The sequence below is a fragment of the Branchiostoma belcheri genome, unplaced genomic scaffold, assembly GCF_001625305.1.
Source record: "Branchiostoma belcheri isolate BF01 breed outbred unplaced genomic scaffold, Haploidv18h27 scaffold27, whole genome shotgun sequence".
Classification (NCBI taxonomy): Eukaryota; Metazoa; Chordata; class Leptocardii; order Amphioxiformes; family Branchiostomatidae; genus Branchiostoma; species Branchiostoma belcheri.
Window position 1 is genome coordinate 1,713,391 of NW_017803876.1, and position 22,932 is coordinate 1,736,322.

At 42.8% G+C, this 22,932-nt stretch overlaps 3 protein-coding genes across 3 annotated transcripts; 1 reads left to right on the forward strand and 2 right to left on the reverse strand.

The window, feature by feature from the left end:
• Positions 1 to 325: 325 nt before the first annotated feature.
• LOC109472342 (fatty acid hydroperoxide lyase, chloroplastic-like) lies at positions 326 to 7,729 on the reverse strand. The gene is made up of 4 exons (XM_019772056.1): positions 7,125 to 7,729; positions 3,702 to 4,696; positions 1,304 to 1,468; positions 326 to 933 (listed from the first exon to the last, which is right to left on the reverse strand). Exons 2-4 carry the CDS (start codon positions 4,506 to 4,508, stop codon positions 478 to 480), a joined length of 1,428 nt encoding a protein of 475 aa, XP_019627615.1. The 5' UTR covers positions 4,509 to 4,696; positions 7,125 to 7,729; the 3' UTR covers positions 326 to 477.
• Positions 7,730 to 9,557: 1,828 nt separating this feature from the next.
• On the reverse strand, positions 9,558 to 12,657 carry LOC109472295 (protein FAM177A1-like). Its single transcript, XM_019771973.1, has 5 exons — positions 12,553 to 12,657; positions 11,760 to 11,930; positions 10,567 to 10,633; positions 10,185 to 10,282; positions 9,558 to 9,716 (listed from the first exon to the last, which is right to left on the reverse strand). The coding sequence occupies exons 1-5, from the start codon at positions 12,640 to 12,642 to the stop codon at positions 9,582 to 9,584; spliced, it is 561 nt and encodes a 186-aa protein (XP_019627532.1). The 5' UTR covers positions 12,643 to 12,657; the 3' UTR covers positions 9,558 to 9,581.
• Positions 12,658 to 12,741: 84 nt separating this feature from the next.
• LOC109472294 (transmembrane protein 62-like) lies at positions 12,742 to 22,913 on the forward strand. Its single transcript, XM_019771972.1, has 16 exons — positions 12,742 to 13,049; positions 13,553 to 13,761; positions 14,258 to 14,369; positions 14,867 to 15,004; positions 15,461 to 15,506; positions 15,833 to 15,980; positions 16,250 to 16,374; positions 16,899 to 17,021; positions 17,507 to 17,662; positions 18,157 to 18,316; positions 18,749 to 18,859; positions 19,264 to 19,390; positions 20,050 to 20,112; positions 20,349 to 20,459; positions 21,485 to 21,603; positions 21,841 to 22,913. The coding sequence occupies exons 2-16, from the start codon at positions 13,585 to 13,587 to the stop codon at positions 22,174 to 22,176; spliced, it is 2,052 nt and encodes a 683-aa protein (XP_019627531.1). The 5' UTR covers positions 12,742 to 13,049; positions 13,553 to 13,584; the 3' UTR covers positions 22,177 to 22,913.
• The last annotated feature ends 19 nt before the right edge of the window (positions 22,914 to 22,932 follow it).

The following is a 22,932-nucleotide window of genomic DNA, read 5'->3' on the forward strand; positions in this document are numbered from 1 at the left end:
TGATCTAATTCATAGAGTTTTCAGCTAAGAGCAGCGTTTCTTCAAGCCCGATCTTGTACATTGCATATCAGTTCATATACAAACACCACATATAATTGTACGAATCCTGATAACAAATAAACTAACATTACTGTACAATACCTTTGTTAAAGGGGTCGAACAAGCATGATAATATCAATCTCAATGTTAACTAAGAATATGTACAGAGATATTTAAATAAGAAGCCATCAATCAGAAAAGGCGACAATATTATAATTGTAGCATTCAGCCTTATTGTTCTTATTGTCTTGTGTCATATACCAATTACTAGTACATTTTGTAGTTATTTATTAATGTTTGCCTCAACGGCGATCAACAAAACGCTACGAGTTAACAAAGATATATACATATATATATATATATACATAAACATGCCCACATTTCATAAACTTTGTGGATGTCTATATCTATATATATAGTGACGAGGTCAGCGTTTTTTCAGAGTATTGATGACACATAAGATGATACATTAGGAGAACTGTCTTTGCCCTTCTTGTTGGACGGAACGACCCCCGGTAGCGGGTAGTAGTTGGCGACGTCCGTGGGGTAGTACTTGAAGGTGACCATGCCCATGGGGTTGTCCGGTTTGCCGCAGCGCGACCGCCTCTTCCCGCTCCACTTCGGCTCCTCGGTCAGCTTCCACTTACAGAACATGAGCAGCCAGGCCATGGCGGGCTTCAGCACGGACATGGCGAGCTCCAGCCCGGGGCACTGGTGGTTCTCGGCGTTGGGAAGGAAGGTGAGCGGGCCCCGCCCGAAGATGAGGGACGACCGCGTCGCCTCGCTGCCGGGACACGCGAAGCGGTTCCGCCGGAACATGATGGGCACGCGGAAGGACGTGGGGTCCCGCCCGGCCCAGAAGGCGCTGCCGCACACCACCTCTCCCTCATGCACCTGGGGACAAATACGGGAAATGTGTAAAGTACTATTAATCCAGGACTCCCTGTTTCTACTAGAAACCTGTAGTCCTTGACTTCGAGCTTGATGTGAAACCTGAAGTCCTAGTAAAATTTTCAGCAATCGCAACTCCAATGCATAATGTTTACCTTCACATGGTCTTAGCCTAACAAACTACTGCCCTGTTTATTCTTACTTCTCTGCAACTTGTTACATAATGTACAGTACGAGGTGTCTGCTACAGCACCAGTTTCCATAGTGACAGCCGTCTGGTCCAGGTCATTGGCCTTATTTTTTTGGAGAAGAAGAAGAAACAGAGCGAAACAATACGTTTTCCTCCTGCGAAGGTAAACATAACAAGCTGTACCTGGAAGGTCTCCCTGTCTCGTGTCTTGACGACGAAGTCCTTGCGAGCCCGGCCGAAGAAGAGTTCGGTCGGCGGCCGGAGCCTGAGGACCTCCAGGATGAAACTCTCCACGCACCGCATGGAGCCCAGCATGGCCTCGGTGAACGTGCCGACGTGATGGAGAACCTGTCAAACACGTTACAGACATCAAATATAGGTACACGGACACTCACTTTGATATACTTGTTAACATGCTGACATTATGTAGAACGTGTCAAACACGTACAGCCGTCAGGCAAGTACATATTAGACACTCATCTTGAAATAGATACATATCAACATTCCGACACTATGTAGAACCCGTGCAACATGTCATAGCCTTAAGGTACACATACACACACAATGAATAGATACTAAACATCATAGAATGGATCCGGACGATGTTATTAGGATGAAAAGGTGAGAAATAACCGTATCATCATTATGATTCTTACGGTCACTTGCATTGCATTGACCCATTTTTCTCTTTTAATATGCAATCTACAAAATATTGGGCGTTTTTGCCCCCATTACACCATCACAATGTATAAAGTCTGCTTAACCGTCTCTAGTCTAGTGATCTGTAGTGTATCGCCGAACGACTTCTTGAAACACCAGGCTAACTCTGGACCTAGCATGCTGTGGGTCTGACATACAAGTTATGTGTGTCTCCGTCGTGGTTGAGTTGGACGCCGACCTGTCTGACAGGTGGGTCGGGCCGCATGCCGGGGAGGTAGTGACCGGTGGCACGCGCCACGCTGGCTGACTCTGAATGCCGCCGCAGCAGGTTGGAAGACTTTCTACCACAGGTCTTGTTGTGTACCGTAGTCTGTTCAGTTAAGATGAATTTTCCTCAGAGTGATACTCGTATATCACGACTGCCTTACCGTTTTACCGTACTGTAGTCTAGCAATGACCATTTCAACTTAAGCCTCCTTCGTTTGTAAGGGGCTGGTCGTAGTACCTTGTACCGTGATCGTCTGACGATCGCAAACTGAGGACATTTTTTTAAAATTATTCATTCACATAGAAAAAAGTACAAGACATGGTGGTACCGCACTCAAACTTATGTTCACGGCACCACTAAATAAATACATATAATAAAGAAAAAACAAACGCAACTTTAAGACAGGCAAAACAGTAAATACAGGAAATTTTTGGGTCATAGTCGTGCATATGTCTAACGAAATTCAACTGTCTCGTTACCAAAAAGCCTGTCTTAGATCGTCGGTGGTTGGTTCTGTCACAGCCTGCGTGAAAATTCTACAATACTGAACAGTACGACATTGACTTAAGTGAACAGGTAACCGGAGCGACTCGAAATTCCGCTATCCGATAAGGACTGTTTATAGTCCTTCCGTGCTATTCTTGGCTACTGTACTGCAATAATGGTCACCGAGGGCCTAGAGTACGCTAGAGGGTTTTTGGAATACGGTTGGCTAGAGCTGGAGCTCACCATGCAACCTGTCCGACCAAAGGAAAATGATAGAGATCTTTACATCGCAGCTGTCGTTATAATTGTATGAACAGACTTGGGCGGAGACCATTTAGACCACAAAATACCGAGATTGGATCAGTGTATTGTATACCGAGATTGGATCAACTCTGTATACCACACCTTCCTGTTGTTGTTTTTCAGTGTAGATGATTACTCATATAATTACTTCGGAAAATTGCACGAAAGACCCAAGTAATTGTCTCCATTGACGTACCTGGGGTTAAATGATCAACCAACCAACCAACCAACCAACCAACCAACCAACCAACCAACCAACCAATCAATCAAACACGTGTCATTGTGCCAACGTAGTAAGGTTTTATGAACGTTTTCACAGATAGATAGCTTTCGTTGAATGCCCATTGGCCTAAATCGTTTCTTATACATGCCTCGTCTCAGACAACGTCAAACTAGCCTGCAATGGGATGTGTTCTCTACACTTTGAGGAAAGAAGTACAGTATTATCATCTTATCCATCGGCATCTCCGACAGCAGACCAATAAGAATATTTCTTGATTCTTGCACTCACTGCTTGGCACAAGAATCAAGAAGAACTCAGTACTTATCCTCCGTCGAACGGTGACCTTTTGGTTCTTTTGTCACCACCCTTCGCCCTCGGGCCTGTTCAGCGAGCGTACAAAAAGGGGTCTGTCAAAGGAAATTAGCTATAATCTGACCCAATTAAAGACTAAAATGGGAACTGACCTGCGGCAGCAATGTCCACTACACTTCCACTAGCCCAAGGGAAGGTTTGAATTGTGTTAGAGAAGGAACAGGAAAGTGCATATAGAGGCTGTTGTTGCTAGGTTACCAGTACCAGTACAAGTGCTAGGCACAGGCGTGAGAAACAAGGTGTGATTTATATTATTGATTGATAATTACCTTGCTCATCTCCTCCCACATCTGCCGCCTGTCCAGATCCGGCATGGCGGCGTATGCAGCCAGGCAGGCCAGCAGCGGGTTCTGTATCTGCGGCAGGGCATGGCCGACGATCACGTACAGGAGTTCATGGGTAGCCTCCTCCTCCGTCAGTCCGCACGTCTTTCCCAGCTGCATGATCTCCTCGTAGGCAGGCGCGCTCCTGATGTTCGCGAGGAGTACAGGCAGGGCCTGGCGTGCCTGGGACTTGGCCCAGTACCGGGTGAGGGTCGGCACCCGAGGTCTGTGGGAGTGGAGTCCGTTCTGCCAGGCTCGAACGGACTCGTACGGGAGCGCGGCGCCGCCGCCCAGGATGATCTCCGACACGGCGTCCGCGCAGAACCGGTTGGCGCGGTCCTCGAAGTCGTAGATGTTGTGCCCGACGTCGGCCCAGGCGGACGTGTGTTTGTGAAGCTGTTCCACCAGCGCGGAGAACAGGCGTCCGCCGGTCAGGCTCCTCTGGATCACCGCCATCGAGAACTTCTTCCGCCTCGCGTGCTCGTCCCCGTTCGACAACATCCCCGGGCAGTGTCCGCCGAGCACCGCCGGGCGCAACACGGTGTTGCCGAGCGTGAACGGTACCTTCTCCACCAGGTCTACGTCGAACACGTACCGAATGTTGTTCTGGTCCAACAGACTGACGACGGGAACCCCGATGTTTCTCCGGAGCACCGTGGCGTCCGCCCCGCCGTAGTTGATCTCCTTCACGGAGTAGTTCCCCTCTCGGAGGGCCCGCCACATGCCGGCATAGTTGGAACAGCAGTTCCCCATGTCTTTTTACTACCAACAACAGCCTACCAGGACTGCGAAGACTAACTGTTCCCACCCAATGTAAAGTCTGGTCCTGTTGTATAACTCAGGTGTGCGCAAACTTTGTCAGGCACTGCCCGCGCAACTCGTCATACTAGTAATCTCCGGAACAAAACAGGCCGGTCCAGTGAGTCCGCGATTGGAATCGCCTGAAGTGACGGGAAAGACACCAGGAGTTGTTAACCAAATACTAGTAGGCTCAGTAAGCTCTAGTTCTTTTCTTGGCACTTCAATCAAGCCGTGCCGGAGCGCTTTCTGGCTGACTTCTCCTTGACAATCGTTCGTGGTTCCCCCAGGTTGTTTTTTGGCGATGTAATCGGTTACCAAAACAAAGTGTCTTAAGGGTACCCTCTCTTAAAGCTTGCCAAGGCAGTAATCACATGACCAAACAGTGGCTAACTACCGTGCGTAAGGTCGGTAGGAATTAGGAGAATAAGCTCACTGCAAACACGAAATCTTTACTTTCTCCCCAGCCCTCTAGCTGATTCTCAGGACATTTCTGACACAATTATCATTATGCAAAATGGAAAGGATCCCTGGAGAGTTCAAGACATAAAACACCCATTAAATCACTATCGTTACTAGTTTTAAAAGTTGCCTCCCTTGCCTTATTTATAGCCTGTACACCTACTAGTACATCATCGGACCGTTAACGTACGATGTTGCTAGGTGACCTATGTATAGGTACATTCACAACAGATGAGGTACATCGACAATTAGCATTCTTTCCAAATACACGTACATGTACAACATATACCGCCCTTTTGGGAAGGACATGGGTTATTTACAGCGCTGAAAAGAACGTTTGTCAAGTTTAACATTCCGGATGCTGGGAGGGAGTTCTTCACTCTGCACTTCGTCGTCTCTGGAACGTAATTTACAGTTGTAAAAAGATTAGAAACGCCTGATGTCAGCTCTCGTTGCGTCCGAAAGCACGTTCACCTAATCTCCAAGCAGATGTTTTGGCTGCAAGTATAAAACTGGCCAGGCAGTATCCATTTGCCCCGCCCCGGGGTGGGTGCCGGTAGAGGTTTGGCTGGCGTAAAAAAAAGAAACCAGTTAGAGAAGAAGCCCGATAAAATACGTCAAAAAGAAGCCGAAGCCTAAACCTCTGCTTGGAGAGTAACGTCCACCCACCTCCGATCACCTGTGATTACAAACAGTGATTTTCCTCATCTCCTAGGTAACCAACTCTTAATGGACAACGGCTGATGGACGTTAAGGTCACGAGGTGGGCGGGGATATCTGCTGTATGACGTACGCGTGCAGGTAGAGTTACCTGGCGCACAGGTGTGGACAGGTATGTGTGTTTGGTAGTTCGTTGGGACCTCTGTGTGTTAAAGAAAGGACCCTGTCGACTGTAATAAGACCATGAGCCCGATTTGCTGCGTCATTATCTTTTCCCCGATGACAGTCTTTGTGTGTAAGCGGTCAACGCTATGTCTGAGGAAACCCGACTGCATATTTGTGTGATCACTCGGTGACAGAGCTTACCGTGTGGGTTTCCTGTAGTTTATGCAGACACAATGTGGCTCTTGTCACGTTAAAGCACATATTCATCCTGAAAGTGCTGTATCCATAAGACTGAGTTTCTGGTTAAACCACGCCTACATGAAGTCTTACTTTTTGACTGTACGTACTCGTAACAGATTAACAGCTGAATGTGTTTCAAAAGACTGGACGAAATTGTACTAAATATTGTACGAGCGTCAGACTAGCGAGTCAGTGGAACGTGTCAGTTTGGGTGTCACAGTAAACAGCTCTGTGTGTTGTTATCCTCCGGAAAGTTTGGCTAAGTGCTCCGCATGGTTTGTCACCACTTGTCGCAGGTGGCAGGGTCGGGAAAATCTCCAAGCAGACGTTGGAAAGTATAATCGTCACGTTTTCTAGTTCTCTGGTTCCCAGGAAGGGCATTTCTAACAAAAAATACCACGATTTTGCCTTCCAACGTCTGCTTGTAGATTGAGACTCAACTCAACTCTACTGACAGCTGGTACGTAGTCTCCAACAGAGTCCTTTGCAGGCTAAATAAATGGTCTAATAAGGGATCTGGTAGAGACTAGCTGGTACGGCGTACTCTCGGAGAGTGGCGACAGAAGACGGGGCATATAGAAAAGTCACAATCGTCTCCACCAACATCTTCTTGGTGAGTAGGTACGGCGCACTGCACAGGTCCGCCCTTTCTATGACGACGGGGGTTCGCAGGTGGCACGCCAATATACTCACCTTTCTGGTCGATTTGAGACATCTGACAGACGACATTGTTGTGCACATGCCTCATCTCTAGGTAGTTATTTTACATGAGTGGTTACATCATCCGTAAACTGGGACACAGCAATTAAAAACGTCAGTGCTTGGAAACGGGGAGGCTCCCGTAAAAGTAAAGTAAAAATAGCTGTCGGTACACCTGATAGCCAAGTCCATCCGATATTCTCAATGCCAGGGGTGGTACAGGTAACCATTTGGTCATGGTGTTAGACACTGTTTTCCTATACTAGTTTACACAACTAGAGTGCCTATGATGAACTGTCTTTTGTGCTTTACAATAAAAGATGAAGAATAAAACTGTACGTATACCTGCGAGGGATACCTCGTCGAAATTCTGGAAGTAAGTTTCACGTAGAAGTTAGTTCTGCTCTGGGAAGTGACCACTGTTTGCCGGTTCGGTTCTTGTTGTTGCTCCTTCCTGTGCCGGCAGAATTTCCTCCAAGTGAACACTGGGACATGTGTTACTGGGTCATGTTGTATATCCGTTGCTACGGGCAGTAACAACTGCGTCGATGGTCCAGTCAGACCGCACTGCAAACTGAGTTTTTTTTCAACACTACCGCTCACCTTACCTGGCTAGGCTCTACTTCTATGGTGAAATGGACACAACAAATAGTTTGGTTTATTTACATTTTACCAAGAAAAGATCGAGCTCTCCTCTTACTGAGTTAAAGAGCTCCAGGCAGTCACACCGAGTCTTCGTCTTGTATTCTTGCGCCAGAGCATGTAGAAACATCGCGTGAGGTTCGGTGGTTGTGCTAAATTCCAGTCTCCCTGTGTCAGCGTTGGCAACGAAATTCAACAAACCGGGTGCTCTGTGTCATTGCCTGGGGAGATACATTACATTTTTGGAGCTTCCTCACTATCAGATACATGTACATGTATCACCCTGAACTTAATGGCGTAACCGTTGCTTATAGGACACTTACATTGAACTCGTAGTCCCAAGCCTAGGCAATTAAATGACATAAACAAATTCTGCAATAGAACAACAATTCGAAGGCATGCACCTGCTGTGTGTGATATTTGCCAAGTTGGCATTTCTGGCAAGCACACAAATCTGCGCACACAAATATGCACTTCTTAGTACTGGCACCAGGTGGCGCTATTTTACCAATCATAAGACGTCAGGGGAGCTTTTTGCCTAGACATTATGGTACATGTATCATGTAAGAAGTATTGATATCATGTGCTTTACAGTAGGTATTATTTCAGCCTTCAACGATTGAAGGCTGGGATGGCTAAAATTGTTCAAATGAGCTGCTACGTTATTATATAACTAGGAGGTTGGTTATAACCGGAAAAAAGAGCACCAAAAGTACTTCAGAATTGGAACTAGAACATAACAATTTTGTTTGCTCATTTTATTGTACACACCTTTGGATAAACACATTCATGTACAAAAGAATCTTTGTCTTCATGAGAAATCAAAATCTGAGGATCACACTACAAGGAAATGTATACACTGTTCACAAAACAATGTCTACTAACCAAAGACATCTACTAAACACAAACTATTCTTAGTTAAATCACAAAAACATTTACTATACTTCTGTCCTACTAAAGCTTCTATTTTACATATTTTGAAACAAATTGTCATCTTTGTAGCAAAATTATACAGTTTCAAATATATTTATAGGCAGATGCTGTATACATGTACATATCAGCTCTAAGTCAAACTCTGGATAAACTAAACATTGTCACTCTGTGGTACACTGTCTGGTGTGCTACTCATGCCATAAAGGTGTTTTCTTTCTGCACACAAGGCACCCAATATTTCTATGCCATACCTACATGTATCAGTAGTAATCAAAGAAATGTATTTTGCACTCAGATTGTTCTAGGTGGAGAAAGTTATTCGTGATAACAATCTTATATGATTGTGTGAATGATAAATGACAATGAATGTACAAAGTAACAGAAGACATCCTAACATAGAACTTTTCTTTCTTTTATGAATTTGTGACATATAGATTTTAAAAGACTATAGCACAACAAAGATGTACAGACATGATTTCATTCACACAGCCTTATGTATCACTTGTATTCGTATTCCTACAGTTAAAATATTTACCTCAAGAGAGAAAGTTAAACATATCAAAATTAATATTCAAAGAGAGTACATGTATAATATAACCTTAACTCTCATATTTACAATCTTAATTCTTATCAAAAGACATGTTCACTTTTACAGCTCCTTATGCTTCTTTATACTGTAAATTCATTTCTAAGTTTGCAGCTCTTAAAATTTGCGGCATGGTTAATATGAAGATTTTGCTGTATCTTCAGGTTTGCGGTTTACACTACCAGAGTAATGTAAGGCAAGACAGATCACAATTTATTGGTGTGATGAGTTTGGTGAGAGGTCACCTCAAAAACCATGAACATAAATAAACCATTTCATGATTTACATTTAACTGTGTGGGAGATACATGTTACAGTTACTGTATTGTACATCTGACAAGATTAGATCGGATAAAGTTAGATACCGGTATGCTTATATCAAAAGCATAAAAATCGAGTGGAACCATTAGGTAATATAATGTGGCAAATATAGTAACACCCTCCTTTTTTAGCACTGGAACACCAAACGGGGAAGTGGTCATGCAGCATGAACTGGGAAGAGGTCATGACAGTTTTAACCACTGAATCAGCACTGGAGTACTAGTGCAGAAGGCATCACTTTTGTATATTTGCCATTATAATGTGTAATCTGAAATATTTCATACTTTCGTGGCGAATTCGGTTTTTAAGCCTTCAGTTTGACTAACACTCCACTTGCTCAGCTTTAGTAGCTGTAGCTCCGCCCTCCATGTCATTCACCTGCTCAGCTGCCTGCTGATTGGCTCTCTGCCTCTCAGCCTCCGCCTCCCTTTCTGCTTCCTCCTGCTCCTCTTTGTCCTAACAGATTGTTAAAGGAATGCTGTTAGCTCCGAAAATAATTCCATCAGGTCAGTAGAACGTAGGAAATCTGTTGGGATTTCTTGTGCACAACCTCTAGCTGCAAGAGTGTCACCTACATTGGTTGCATATAGTGGCGAGAGGTAGCACTACCATCAGAGGCTCTGAGGAAGGTGTTTAATATGCATTGAAATGTAAGCAAGGTAAGACAAGTTGTGCGAAAGAAAATCCCAATATCCAACAATGTTAACTACCCATACTTCCAGAAATGCTATACAAGTAAGTACTAGTAAGGAGCGCTACAGTCTGGATAATAAAGGAAAATGTAGGAACACTCTGAAGACAGGTGCCTTCATGGCTTTTAGACGTGAATGACAACATGTATAAACATTTCTATCTATCTTTCAATACTAAATGAAGTATTTGAAGGAAAATATCCACTTTAATGTGTTAGATATGAAGACTGACCTGTCTCTGCATCCTTTCATACTCATCTATAGCGTACTGGTACTTGGGACTGGTGATGCCAAAAAACCAGGCCAGCTTCTCACCTAGGAAGTCACAAGCTACAGGAAATACAAGAAGGCACAGTGTCAGATTCTTCAGTACCACTACCTGGCTCTTCCTACACTAGCTGGTAGGGATCTACTTTAGTATTCTGGAGAGGGGATAGAGAATCAAGACATATTTTTTGGTGGTCAACATTGTCAGTCATCATATTTGTGTGGCCTTTGAACCCAGGTATAACCAAGATATGAAGTCCAAACATCTATTTACCATGTAGCAAGCAACATCATTGAAAATATAACACTTTTGTCATAAACTTTTGACTTCCCTTCAAGGGACTTACCTGCAAGTCCTCTGCTGGCAACGAAGGTGGTGTAAAACCACAGGTATGGGCCCCAGGTTAGAGTTTTCTGAAGGGGATGAAAAAAGATGAATGTTAATGTTATTATAGAGTTCACACTTTCCAGTGCTACTTAACACAACAACTTGACAAAAAATACCTTTCTTCTACTCTCATCTGCCAAATAAACATACGGGTACGTTTATTTTTTTGGGCCCAAACATCCACCCAGTACGTTCTTATTTTGCACAGTACGTTTATTAATTTTTTGAAAACCAGTAATTTTTTTCAACTTCGTGTGAAAAAAATTGACAAATCATCGACGTGAAGACGTTTATAAACGCATATTGTAGCGAGAAACTTGTCATTTTCGGGCCGGTTTTTGCAATCACCGCGTGCATAAATTCGTCTGAATGTTCTATTGTCATGGGTGGTGCTTATCAAAATACAAAATATTAAATGCTCTTTTTTTTGTCTATTTAAATTCCTAATTGCAAATAACAGTTAAAGATTTGTGCATATATCAGTAAGGGTGCATTTTAGTACAAGAGACACAGGTTACCCATCAATTTTGGTAATTTTCCGGGGGGTACGTTTATTCCGGGGGTATGTTTATTTGATTTTGAAGATTTGTCCGGGGGGGTACGTTTATTCCGGGGGGTATGTTTATTCGGCAGATGAGAGTAATAAAGACTGCAACTAACCAATGTTGGTGTAGTGTACAAAAAAGGTTAAAAGAACTTCATAAGTGGCAAAAACTTTTGTACCAACTAAAAGAAGAATATGCTATAGACTTACCAGGTCCTTTGAGTTAAATACCAGTGATTGCATAGAAGAGGAAGAAGCAACAGTTGTATTAAGTACATTGAGTCTATAGCTATATCAGTATGGACTGTAAAGTGCTGATTTTAATAGAAACTTGACATTTTTTGTTGTGGGTAGTACTTGTTGTCACATTGTAACGGTGGGGTTCAAGTGCCACTAACTGATCCATTTCAATGGGTCTGGACCTTTTGGAGTAGACATTAGCGTGCTGGTGTTTAAGTTTGCTGCCCAGGTTTGGCGCAGGTTCCATTCCTGGCATCCTGGGAGTCAGGGGTTTTCCTGTTGCTACAGACGTTCCTATTTGTTTCAACATATCACTAGCTCCTTGCTCTCTCTTCAAAGCGCTATCGTACGAAGGTTACATAACTTACAGGGTCGACTTCCGGCTGTTGTGTGTCTGTCTCGTCCTCCTCGTCTGTGCTGTACTCCTCGTAGATCCCGTCGCTGCAGTGCAGAACACGACGTGGCTGCTTCTTCTTATGGGCGGGGCAGTCAGGCAGGTGCTCGTCCAGACTCACCGTGTGGAACCCCTGGGCGTCGTCCTGAAAAATATCCATATGTGAATACTGTATCTGTATCTGTATTAGTATAGCCGGTATGACTGCCCTTCAGCATAACACACCAGCTTCGCAGGCATGCGGCGCGGTGGCAGCTGGCTACATACGGAACAATTCGTTACACCTAACCCTTGGACATACATTGTTTAAAGCTATCCAATGATAATGCCCTACTGTACTTGGTGACAGCGAGTTCCACTCTGCGGTAGTTCTAGGAATGAATGAATTTTTGAACACCTCAATCCTTGTTTGATAACTCTGGTAATTGAATGCATGCCTATTTCTAATATTTCTAATACTGTCAATTCAGTTTAATTTACACTTTGTCATGATACATTTAAGCCCAGCAGGTTTGAAGTCAGGAAGTGGAGTTCCCACTGAAGAACCAAAGCTAAAGCCTAAGCTACCAGTCAGCCACAAACCACCTGTGTCACCTGTTCCAAGAAAAACAACAACCTGCAACAAGATAAGCTCCCCCTCCCCACAACCTACGATTGTGACACCCATAAATCCTTTCATGTCAATGACGAGAACATTTTAATTATATCACAAAATAACCTCATATTTCCGGTATAAATGACATGAATATTAGGTAATGGTACCTCACCATTCGTTTGTCCTGAAGTAAAACATCGTCGGTAGCCACAACTGAAACACCTGACGACGCCATCTTGGTTATTTCTGGTGGTGACGTCATTCTCACGGGAACCTGGCTCATGTTTTCGTAAAAACGGAGAGGATTAAAGCAAAATGTCTAACTTCTTATCAACAATAAAATTCAAAGTTGTACTGTCGTCTTGACTTATGATGTTTTTTTTAGATAACCTGGCTATCTTGTTGATGAAAATGTATATTGACCTTTGAACCGTAAAGAATGACGCAATGCCGGCATGAAAAAAATCATCATCACATCAGGACAAAGATTTGATAATCTGTGAGTCATTGTGCCAGGCACAGCAGGTGTTGAGAGGAATCCAGCCAGTTGAGCGGTAAATAGGGTAACAAAATACGTCCAAACGTACGTTCAGATGTGATGTTAGCTGTTGTTAAGACGAGAAAACCGGCAATGTGACCTTAGGGACAGAAACGTCGACCGTTGGACCGGTAAGGGACATGTTCTGTTTGTGATTATGTTTGTCCTCAAATAAATTTTTACGATCTCTGTAATTGCCCTTAAAAATATATTCATGCTCTTTGTTGATCGCCATATTTTTGCTGATGGTAGAATCTCATAATGATCTGATCGTATCTCAGAAATCTGTTGATTTAAGCGATAACCCGTTGACCTAATTTTTGTTCAGAGCAATAGTTATAAATAACACAAACACGATGTTATGATATTTGTCAAGGGCAAGGGCAGAATATGTTATGAAGCAAGGGCGTAACAAAAGACCCTCTAGAAACCAGAATACCATGTTTACTAAGAACTATGACAAAGATTTTGAACAAATAACAGTAGTTAAGGGCAAATAATAATACCCCTTGTCCCTGATCAAAGGTCATGTTTTTTCCACACACTGTGCTTTGAGCTAACTTGTATATTTTAGCTGTAATGCTAAATCAGTCGTTTTCCACCAAGCAAAACAAAACTGTTGTCTTGATCCCAGATTGTGTTACGACTCAGGAAGAAGAAGATAAGATGGCCAGCAGCCTGCTGAAGGGAGCTGTGTTGTTGCTGGTGTCAGTGTTGTCCTGGCTGTGTGTGTACATGAAGGGGAGGTACACAGTCGACCTGAGGAGCCTGCCACAGCACCCACGGTCACACCAGCCTCCTTACCCTGGGGGCACGCACGACAACCTGTTATGGTTCCTTCAGGTAGGCTTAACGTCTCAAGGTTTGTCCCAAAACCTCAGTATGTCAGGACCTTTGGTAGAAAACATGACTCATTGCAAATTAGTTTTTTCTTGACACTGCACAGTTTCAGTTTTTCATTCTGCTACCTCCTCAAAATATCATTCCCTGTAAAAACGGAACTTACATTTCTTAACATATTGTCCAAATGTGAATTTGATACACCCACAGACACATAGCTAAGAGAAAAAAATAGCTTAATGTCCTTTCATGGTGTTGGTGATTGTACCTTAATGTACCCTACAGTCAATAAGTATGGTAATTGTGAGTAATATCTGCAAATGGTACAATTTACATCTACCTTATTGGATGATCCACTGTGCCAGCTGTCACTCCCTAGACTGCCAGCATTTTCACATACAATCAAAAAGCACTCCACATGTTATTCTAGCATATATGTAGGCTAATAAAAAAGTGAGTCATACATATTACATTTGTGTTTTTTTCTTGCCCCCTGCAGGTATCAGACATCCACATCAGCAGGTTTTACGACCCACAGAGAGTCACAGACTTTAAACAGTTCTGTTCTGAGAATGTTGACGTCTTCAAACCACCCATGGTTCTGGTCACTGGTAAGTCAAATGCTTGAATGTAGAAATTTATTAACCTATTTTTTTTTTTGGTTGAATAGCAAAGCTCTTTACTCACATCCACTTGTTTAACAAGAGCCAATGTTAAACAGGTGGTTGTGAAGAAAAAACTTTGCTGTTCAGTCATTCACTAACATGATGAAATTATTCACGGCTCTTTTTTCATTGTTGCTATCAGGCCAAATGACTTTATTGTACAAATTTAAACTCCTAAAGCTCTACTGGACACATCTTCTAGAACCTTAGAGATGGACAGTATGTGGCTTTATATGCAGAGTTGCTAAATGAAGATCAGATTCAGAGTAAACAATATTATTCAGCAACAGCTTTTGCTGACATTAAGGATGATACAGGTGTCTTTATCTCCCACCTTGTCAGCTTGTGATATTTTTCACAGGGAGTATTTAGTCTACAGTGTATTGGTAAAGATTAGCTGTAAAAGAGATAACCATCCCAAATCTCTCTCCTTTTGTGTGCAGGTGATTTGACAGATGCTAAGACAATAGACCGTGGCGGGTCCATGCAGTATGAGGTGGAGTGGAGGACGTACTACGGAGTGCTGAAGGAGACCAACGTTATGGAGAGGACATTGTGGATGGACATCAGAGGCAACCATGGTGAGGAACTGAAAAAAGAAAGCCAATGTCATCTCAATCCAGTTTAGCTGATACAAAAGAGCTAAGCTTCCTCTGGTCATCACAAGGAAGACAGACTCTATGCACAGTATTTACAGGTTCATTACGGCCCAGAGAAATTGCCCTTACTGACTCTTTTTGGCAAGCACAATGAAAAGTGGAACACGACTTGATGTCCATAAGGATTGTGATCCTTTCTCTGTGTGTGCACCCTGGGAGAGCAACAACAGCCAGGATTTGAAGTCCAGTCAAGGAACTTTAGATCCAAAGGCATGAGTCACTAACCACTTGACTACAAGCAACTGTAACTGATCCTATCAGCCAGGAATGTGTATCATGTATAGATTAGTTTTTGTTTAGTAAGTGAACAACACATTGCTATACTACATGTACTAGTAATTGGCTCATAATACTGACCACTGTTTTCATGCCTTTCAGATGCTTTTGATATCCCCGCACTGCACAGCAATAGGAACTTCTTCAGGTATGTCATTGGTTGTAAAAACATTAAAATTTATGTATGTGACCATATTGACAGATCTAGACTTATGTATATGGCAAAACTTTCTCTATACTGCTGGTCTCACATTATCAGTTCCAGTAAATATACTGGTAACAAAACAAAACAAAACAAAACAAAACAAAGCAATGAGATGGCAATCATAACTGAAAAGGAACTTCAAAGTCTTTATAGCTTCACTATATTAGAACTTCTACTACATACTATGTCATCAACTATGATACACATAAGTCAGCTTACTTTTCTCAGCTATAAAACACTGTTGAGGGTGTCAAACTTTTCTCTTGCAGACAGTACTCCTCCATGGGGCAGACAGGAAAGATTTCGTACCACCACGCCCACAAGACTCCGTTTGGAACCTACTCCTTTGTGGCGCTCGACGCTTGCCTCAACCCTGGGCCCAGGAGACCCTTCAACTTCTTTGGCTATCTCAACGAGGTCTGATAGTTTACTTTTTTATGAGATATTGAGAAGAAATCCTACAGATTGCTCTAAAGGCTAATGAGCCTATGGCAGAAACAGTCATTGCTAGAAAACTTGATCCAAAACCTTGTTTTCTGCAATATGCAATTCATAATACAGAATCCGTATATATATACTCTATATTTGCGAAGTTGCTAGTTGCTAGTTGCCAGCTATACAGATACAGAGATTGGCAAGATATTGTCCATACTGAAATTCATATTTTGTGCTGTTCTCCCCCTCAGTCTTCCCTAGCCTCCCTGCAGAGCCTTGCAGATGAGACAGTACACAGTAACATGACTATCTGGATGGGACATCACCCTACTGCTACCATCCTGTCTCCTAACCCTGGCATCAAACATGTCATCAGGTACTGTCGACAACAACAATCATGTATATGTGTACCTATAAACCTCTGGCTGCCAAGCAGAGAATATTGACATTCTCCATATTCAATAGTTTGCTTCGCCAATTCCTCTCCCTTGAGAACTTAGCTTGAACAAGTCATTTTGATAACTTGATAATGTCTTGCTACTGTAACTGCCATCTTGCTGATGTTTCAGGGCAACAATTCAAACAAGTTTGGAGTGATAATTTTTTATTTACCCATCTTATTACTGGAATTCGTGCACCACTAGTTAGTTTAATAAAATGATGACATAAAAGTTAGGGATCAAATGGTACTTCTCTCTTTTCCATCATGACTCTGCTCATGTTGTGATGAGTATTAAAAGCTCTTCTGTTGAGTTGCAACAATATCTCTCAGTCACTGTTTTGCATCCTTTGTCCACTGAATGGTGTTGTAATGGAGGACTCACTGATGATGCTGTTTTCCCCAGGAATGGTATGGCTTACCTGTGTTTAATGGAGGACTTACTAATGTTTTTTTCCCAGGAATGGGATAGCGTACCTGTGTGGCCATCTACACGACCTGGGCGGACTTTTCCCTGTCATGTACTCCATGCAGGAGGGAGGGACTCTAGAGCTGGAGCTGTCTGATTGGATGAACAACAGGAGGTGAGCTCCATTATCCTTGATGCTGCATACTGTTGAGAAAGGCCTGTTGTAAACCTGTCTAACACATCCATTGTGCTTCATTGTACCACAGGTGTTCCCTGTGATGGTCCATGTTAGTTTTTTATATCACAGAAGATACATGCATTCGACATTTGGGGGTGTCAATCCTTCAATGTCCTCAAATTTTGGAGCTTAAAAGATTAGTGAAAGTGGAGGGATTGAGTATGATGGAATTGTGATATAAGTGGAATATTGTCTGTTGACCCAAATTGACGAAAGTGATAGTCTTAGAAGTTCTTAGAAATTTTAGACATACATAAGAAGAAAACTGATTGTTTTTAGACTCCAGCTGAGATGATGCCTACTTTGATCTGCACAAAATACCATTTGAAAGATTCCTTACAATCAAAGAGGTGAACTGTAGCAAAATTATCATATCAGCAGAATCAAAGATCCAGTGTCATTATTCTGCACTTCCCCTATAGGTATCGGCTGCTTGCTGCTGACCATGACATCCTGTCGTTCGTGGATGTGAAACTCGGGGAGTGGCCGGTCGTACTGGTCACCAACCCTAAAGATGCCATGTTTTCAACTCCTTCCCATGAGCCTCTGGGCAGGATACGGCACTCTACCCATATCAGGTCGGTACAAAGTGTAACCCTCTCCTTAGATAGCAGTCTGTGGGGTATAGATGTGTACCTGGTATATGTCAAACCATCCCAGGAAGACCAACCAGGAAACTGACAGAGGTAAAATGGTCCTCTTGGACAGGTAGCCTTCTTGGGAGGACACTGAATGCTTGTGTCTAGGAAAAAAAGAAATCTGTGACTGGGTAGGTTTGATACTGTATGTATATAGACTACATATAGGGCTGTACATTGTGACGGACTGTCTTTGAGCAGGGATCCTGTTTTGAAAAATGTACAACCAATTGCACAGAATGGCATATCTTTTTCTGATAGAACAGTTAATATTAGATACATTCAACCTACACCTCAACATATTTTGCCTTTTTGTAGGGTGCTGGCATTTTCCTCAGCTACCATAGAGACTGTGGTGGTACGGCATAATGGCTAATCCTTTTTTATACATTGTACATTCAATCTAAACCTCAACATGTTTTGCCTTCCTGTAGGTTGCTGGCATTTTCCCCAGCTGCCATAGAGACAGTGATGGTGTGGTTGGATGGTGGTCGGTTCTGTGAGGCCAGTCATGTGGACGGGCCATTGTACACCTGTCCCTGGAACCCTGCAGACTACGGGACTGGCCTGCACACCATTGCTGTGGACGTCACTGTGAGTACTGGGTGTCGAATAGGGACATGTTACCAGAATGGAACACAATATTTGGGCTGTTAAAATTACTGTGCAAGTGAGCCATCTGCCTACACATATGCCAAGATTTTGCATAGACTAGTCATGAGTAAAACTTCTGCAAGAGTAGTTCTTCTGCAAAACAGGATATGTGCATATTACAATTATTTAGTATCTGGCCTCAGTGTACAAAACACCAATGTACCAGAGGCATAGATGGTACATAAATAAAGTTGAATTATCATGGATATACAATCCATAAAGCTTACAATGCTGCAAGTGTAGTGGAAGGTTCCAAAAACTCTTTGGAGATGTGTAAGATTTACAGGTACACTAACTATGATTATAATTACAATGACATGGTTACACTATGAAATGGTTAAGACATTTTTCCTGATGACTTTTTCCCCCCAGGACAGTGAAGGTCGTACCCGGCATCAGGAGCACTCCTTCTCGGTGGACGGCAGCCGTTCTCACATCTCATTCGTCCAGACGGTCATCCTGCAGACAGACTGGCTCGTACTGGTGGGCTACTGGTTCTTCTCAAACTGAACAGACAGACATTTTAGACAAGGATGCTGTCATTCAATATAAAACTAAAAAAGATAATCATTATGCTCAAGTGGAATATCAACATTGAAATCAGGGTCTGAGAGGAATGCAACATGCAAGTTTTTCTCCCACCCTTCAATTGTCATTATGTCCTCTTGCTAAAATTTGTCATAAAAATATCTGAGATCCAACGATGTGTGGCCTGCTGAAACTATTTACAGATGTATTCGTAGTTTCCTGTACAGAAGTATCCCTGAGTTTTTGCTCCAGATGAAGGTAGTGTTCAATGAAAAGCGGCCTGCAGGCAGGTTTGTAAATGAAAGAAGTCAAGTACATTGTACTTGTCTACAAAGTCATATTCCCATGTTCTGTTGCAGATGAAGATAGTGTTCCTGCTGGTGTTCACAGCCGGAGTGCTGACCCTGCCTGTCCTGCGGTACTCCTCCCCAGTCCTGCCTCCAGGTGGGTCCAGCCAGGACAGTGTTGGTGGTGCCGGCTGTGGGAGTAAGGGTTCCCCCTCATTCATGTCTTCACTAGCCTGGGTATCATCCAGGTTTGCTCCGCTGCAAAATTCAGAGCAAAAACCGGCACAGTCGAGCAAAATCTGGATGATACCCATGGTAGTATTCACAAACCAGGGTTCGAAATACCCACTCATGCCACGCAGGTCATGGTTCCTGTGTGAGACTTATTGTAGATGCCAGCAGGTTGCCCAGCTTGAAAGCTTCTGAAATCATGGTTTCTGTGTCAGACTTGGTTGCCTGGTGCGGAAGTTACGGCTTCTGAAATAGTGTATTGCCTTGGCCATTATGTAAGTCATACCTTTACAGATGGCCTGGCTGACAACTTACCTTCAAATATAAACAGCTGGTATTGACAGCAGCCCAAAAGATAAATGTGCAGCTTAGCTTTTGGGTAACCTGAGAAAAAGTATTTCGAACCCTGATAATCCTCTCCCAAATCACCCTGGAATCAACCTTAATTTCCAAGACCTCACTTTCACCCACTCACTCTCTCTAGAATCATTTTCATAGATCATTATGTTTTTTAGATCATATGTAGATTTCATCATACAAATGTATTAAGAAATAATTATGATCATTTTGTGACATCTGTTGGATTCTTTTTTTGTGTGTTTGTTTTACCATGGACACCGTCATCAGGCTGTTTTCATTTACTGGAATTACTGGGATTGTCAACATGGTGTGACATGATGATCAGAAAAGGTAACATATAATCACCTAGAATCTCTCAAAATTTTGATACACGAATTTATACGTCTACTTCTGATGTCACCCGAAGGCTTTGGAAGCTATGACATGAGTTAAATTTATCAATCAGTTAAAATGTTTTATTGTCATAAAAGAAAGTTATGTCTCCTAACATCTCTGACTTAACTTTAGGAAGATTTGTCAGAGTCTCAATGTCTTTATCAGTTGTAATGGAAGCTCCCTTCCTGCAGGTGCGTACCCGCGACAGTTTGTTCACAAGTGGCTGTCCCGTCTGTCCCTGCTGACTAAGGTGGACCAACTCTACTACCCACTCTTCTGCTTCGGCGTCTACATTCCTTTTGGTGAGTCTCAAATATGTGTCTTCAAGACTTTCCCTGCAGTAGCCAAGAATCCTTCGCTCACTTGTCAAAATTAAACTTCTACAGGGGAGTTAGTAATAGCCAGAGAACTCCTCTTGGGCTCAACTCTGCCTTAGTGGTAATTTTGACAGACAGGCAAAGGGCTTTTGGCTATGGAAGGGAAACGGCTAACAGCCCTATACTAGTCTGTATGAGCTGTTTGTTGTTGACATTGTGGGCCAATGGAAAAGATCTTTTGCCTCTGGCTTAATATGTCTTAAAATTTTGACCTGAGGTGAAACCTTGATTGCACATGCACAGCATCTTTCCCATGATACAAATATAAAATACATGTAGTAGAAAATCAGGATCCATACAATTTAATTTCAGATGGCATTTTTTGCCAGCATCACTGCAATTGTACCTGCATTTAATAAGGTTAATTTAAACCACCATGATTCCTGCAGAATTTTGCTTGCAGAGTGGCACAAAGTACAGAAGTGGTTGCACCAGCACGGTTATGTTACCTTTGAAGTTGCCAGGGGTATGCCTTAAGTGATTCAATGTTTCTTGCATGTCTCTGCTACACCATCAGGCCCATGGTTTTATGGAGAACTGATCCAGGGGCACTACGGTGCACTCTTCATGCACGGGACCTACATAGCCGGAGCCTACGTGCCAGGACTCTGGTCACATGCCTATGCTACCCTGCAGGTTAGGAGCAATTGGTGAAGCGTGGCACGTCACCAGATCATACTGCGCGGGCGCGAAACCACGGTTCCTGATGGATGTTTGTTCAACGTTGCATCAGAATTTTGCCTGTTGCAGACAATATCTTTTCTGATACAACATTGCAAAACTATAGACAGGATGTCATCCTTAAATACACAAATACAACCTTAAACAATTAAGACGTTCTGCCAAAGTGCTAGTCACAATACATCATGGGTTTTGCGCTGGCGCAGTACTGATGACGTGCTGTTAAGGGTGTGTTTGTCAATGCTTTGTTTGTGTCTCTGCTGCCTTAGGCCCCTGGTATGTGGGAGAACTGATCAGGGGGCACTACGGTGCGCTCTTCATGCATGGGACGTACGTAGCCGGTGGCTACTTGCCGGGGCTTAAATCCTATGCCTTTGCTTCTCTACAGGTAAGAAACTGTTGAAGATGTCATGATTTTATAATAATATTCTTTCATCTGTTCTTGTTCTAGTCTCTCTCTCTCTCGCTCTTTCTGTGTGTCGACACACACACAGTTTTGAAAGATGCTATTAGTATATGTACCATATATAATTAGTAAATGTAAAACACATAAGAATGCTATAGATTTAATGATAGAGCAAGAACATTATCTCTAATATCTTTTTTTCATGCTTCTTGCTTCCAGATTGCCCTTTTCAATGTGCCATTGACAATCTACCTTGCCACGTTGCTGGATAACCACCTGTGGCAGCTCAGCCATAAAAACGACCAAGCCACCAACAACCACGCCAAGCCCAAACACAGGCTATATCCACAGCTCATCGGGCTCCTGCGGCTTCATGGGTTTGGGGTCTTCTTTCTCATCTGGCAACTGTATGCCAGCTACTGGGTCATGGTTGCGTACGGGACCATGTCATTTCTAATATGCCCCCTGCGGACGTGGTCCCTTCTCCTGGCGGCTTGGCTGATTTATAAGGTGCAAACGTTGCCAAAGGAGAAAGTCGCCCACCTCGTCAGATGATGTACACTGTTGTGTCTCAGGGTTTTAAGTTTGAACTTCATGTGCATTATTTTTAAATTAGCAGTGCAGTGTGGAAGTGAAAAGTTGCAATAAATGTTGCAATGAGATGTGTGTGAAATTTGGCAGTCATGAAATCCAAACTAGTATGGTAAACATACACATTATTAGCAAGTCAAGGTGAACATAACCAGATATCAAGACAGGTAAATGGTGCGCATGCAATGCTGTGTTGTGTCAGTTGTGTCTCACATTATAACTAAAGGTATACATTTGCGGGCTCCTACATTGAGTTTGGTGAAGAGGTACATAGTACTATTAGTAGGTGTTAATGAATAGATAGAGGCAGTGCTAGAAGATATACCTGTGTGGTGGGATAATTTAAGAAGCATAGATGTTACTTTGCTGATAGAAGGTGCAAAAGTTTCAATACTTTTTATTAAAGCCACAGTGTAGCAAAATGCATGCATGTTAGATATGGTAGGTAGTGTTTAAAAAGTGTAGTTTGTGTCAAATAGAATATTGTATCCTTTTGGTACCATCATCTTGGCATGACCATACCAGGGTTGTCCCAAAGTCCTGTGCAGCAACACTTCTGTTGCTATATATTGAGGTTGGGTTAGAAGGGTCATAACAATATTTGCCTAAAGACCATATCCACATTGCCTAGTAGTGAGACTGGCTACTTGTTTTTGTTATCAGTGAATTGCCTATAAATATATATATATAAAGTTTTCTATTTCTATCCAAAAAAGTCTA

Excerpts from the sequence above, each read along its gene's own strand:
- LOC109472342 (XM_019772056.1), bottom strand. The coding sequence starts at position 4,508 with ATGGGGAACTGCTGTTCCAACTATGCCGGCATGTGGCGGGCCCTCCGA. Across the intron at positions 1,469-3,701 it reads TGTGGGAGGAGATGAGCAAG|GTTCTCCATCACGTCGGCAC; the intron begins GTAATTATCAAT and ends CGTGTTTGACAG. Across the intron at positions 934-1,303 it reads GAGACAGGGAGACCTTCCAG|GTGCATGAGGGAGAGGTGGT; the intron begins GTACAGCTTGTT and ends ATTTGTCCCCAG.
- LOC109472295 (XM_019771973.1), bottom strand. The coding sequence starts at position 12,642 with ATGACGTCACCACCAGAAATAACCAAGATGGCGTCGTCAGGTGTTTCA. Across the intron at positions 11,931-12,552 it reads TACTTCAGGACAAACGAATG|GACGACGCCCAGGGGTTCCA; the intron begins GTGAGGTACCAT and ends GATATTTTTCAG. Across the intron at positions 9,717-10,184 it reads ATGAAAGGATGCAGAGACAG|GACAAAGAGGAGCAGGAGGA; the intron begins GTCAGTCTTCAT and ends ACAATCTGTTAG.
- LOC109472294 (XM_019771972.1), top strand. The coding sequence starts at position 13,585 with ATGGCCAGCAGCCTGCTGAAGGGAGCTGTGTTGTTGCTGGTGTCAGTG. Across the intron at positions 13,762-14,257 it reads ACCTGTTATGGTTCCTTCAG|GTATCAGACATCCACATCAG; the intron begins GTAGGCTTAACG and ends TGCCCCCTGCAG. Across the intron at positions 18,860-19,263 it reads AGACAGACTGGCTCGTACTG|ATGAAGATAGTGTTCCTGCT; the intron begins GTGGGCTACTGG and ends GTTCTGTTGCAG.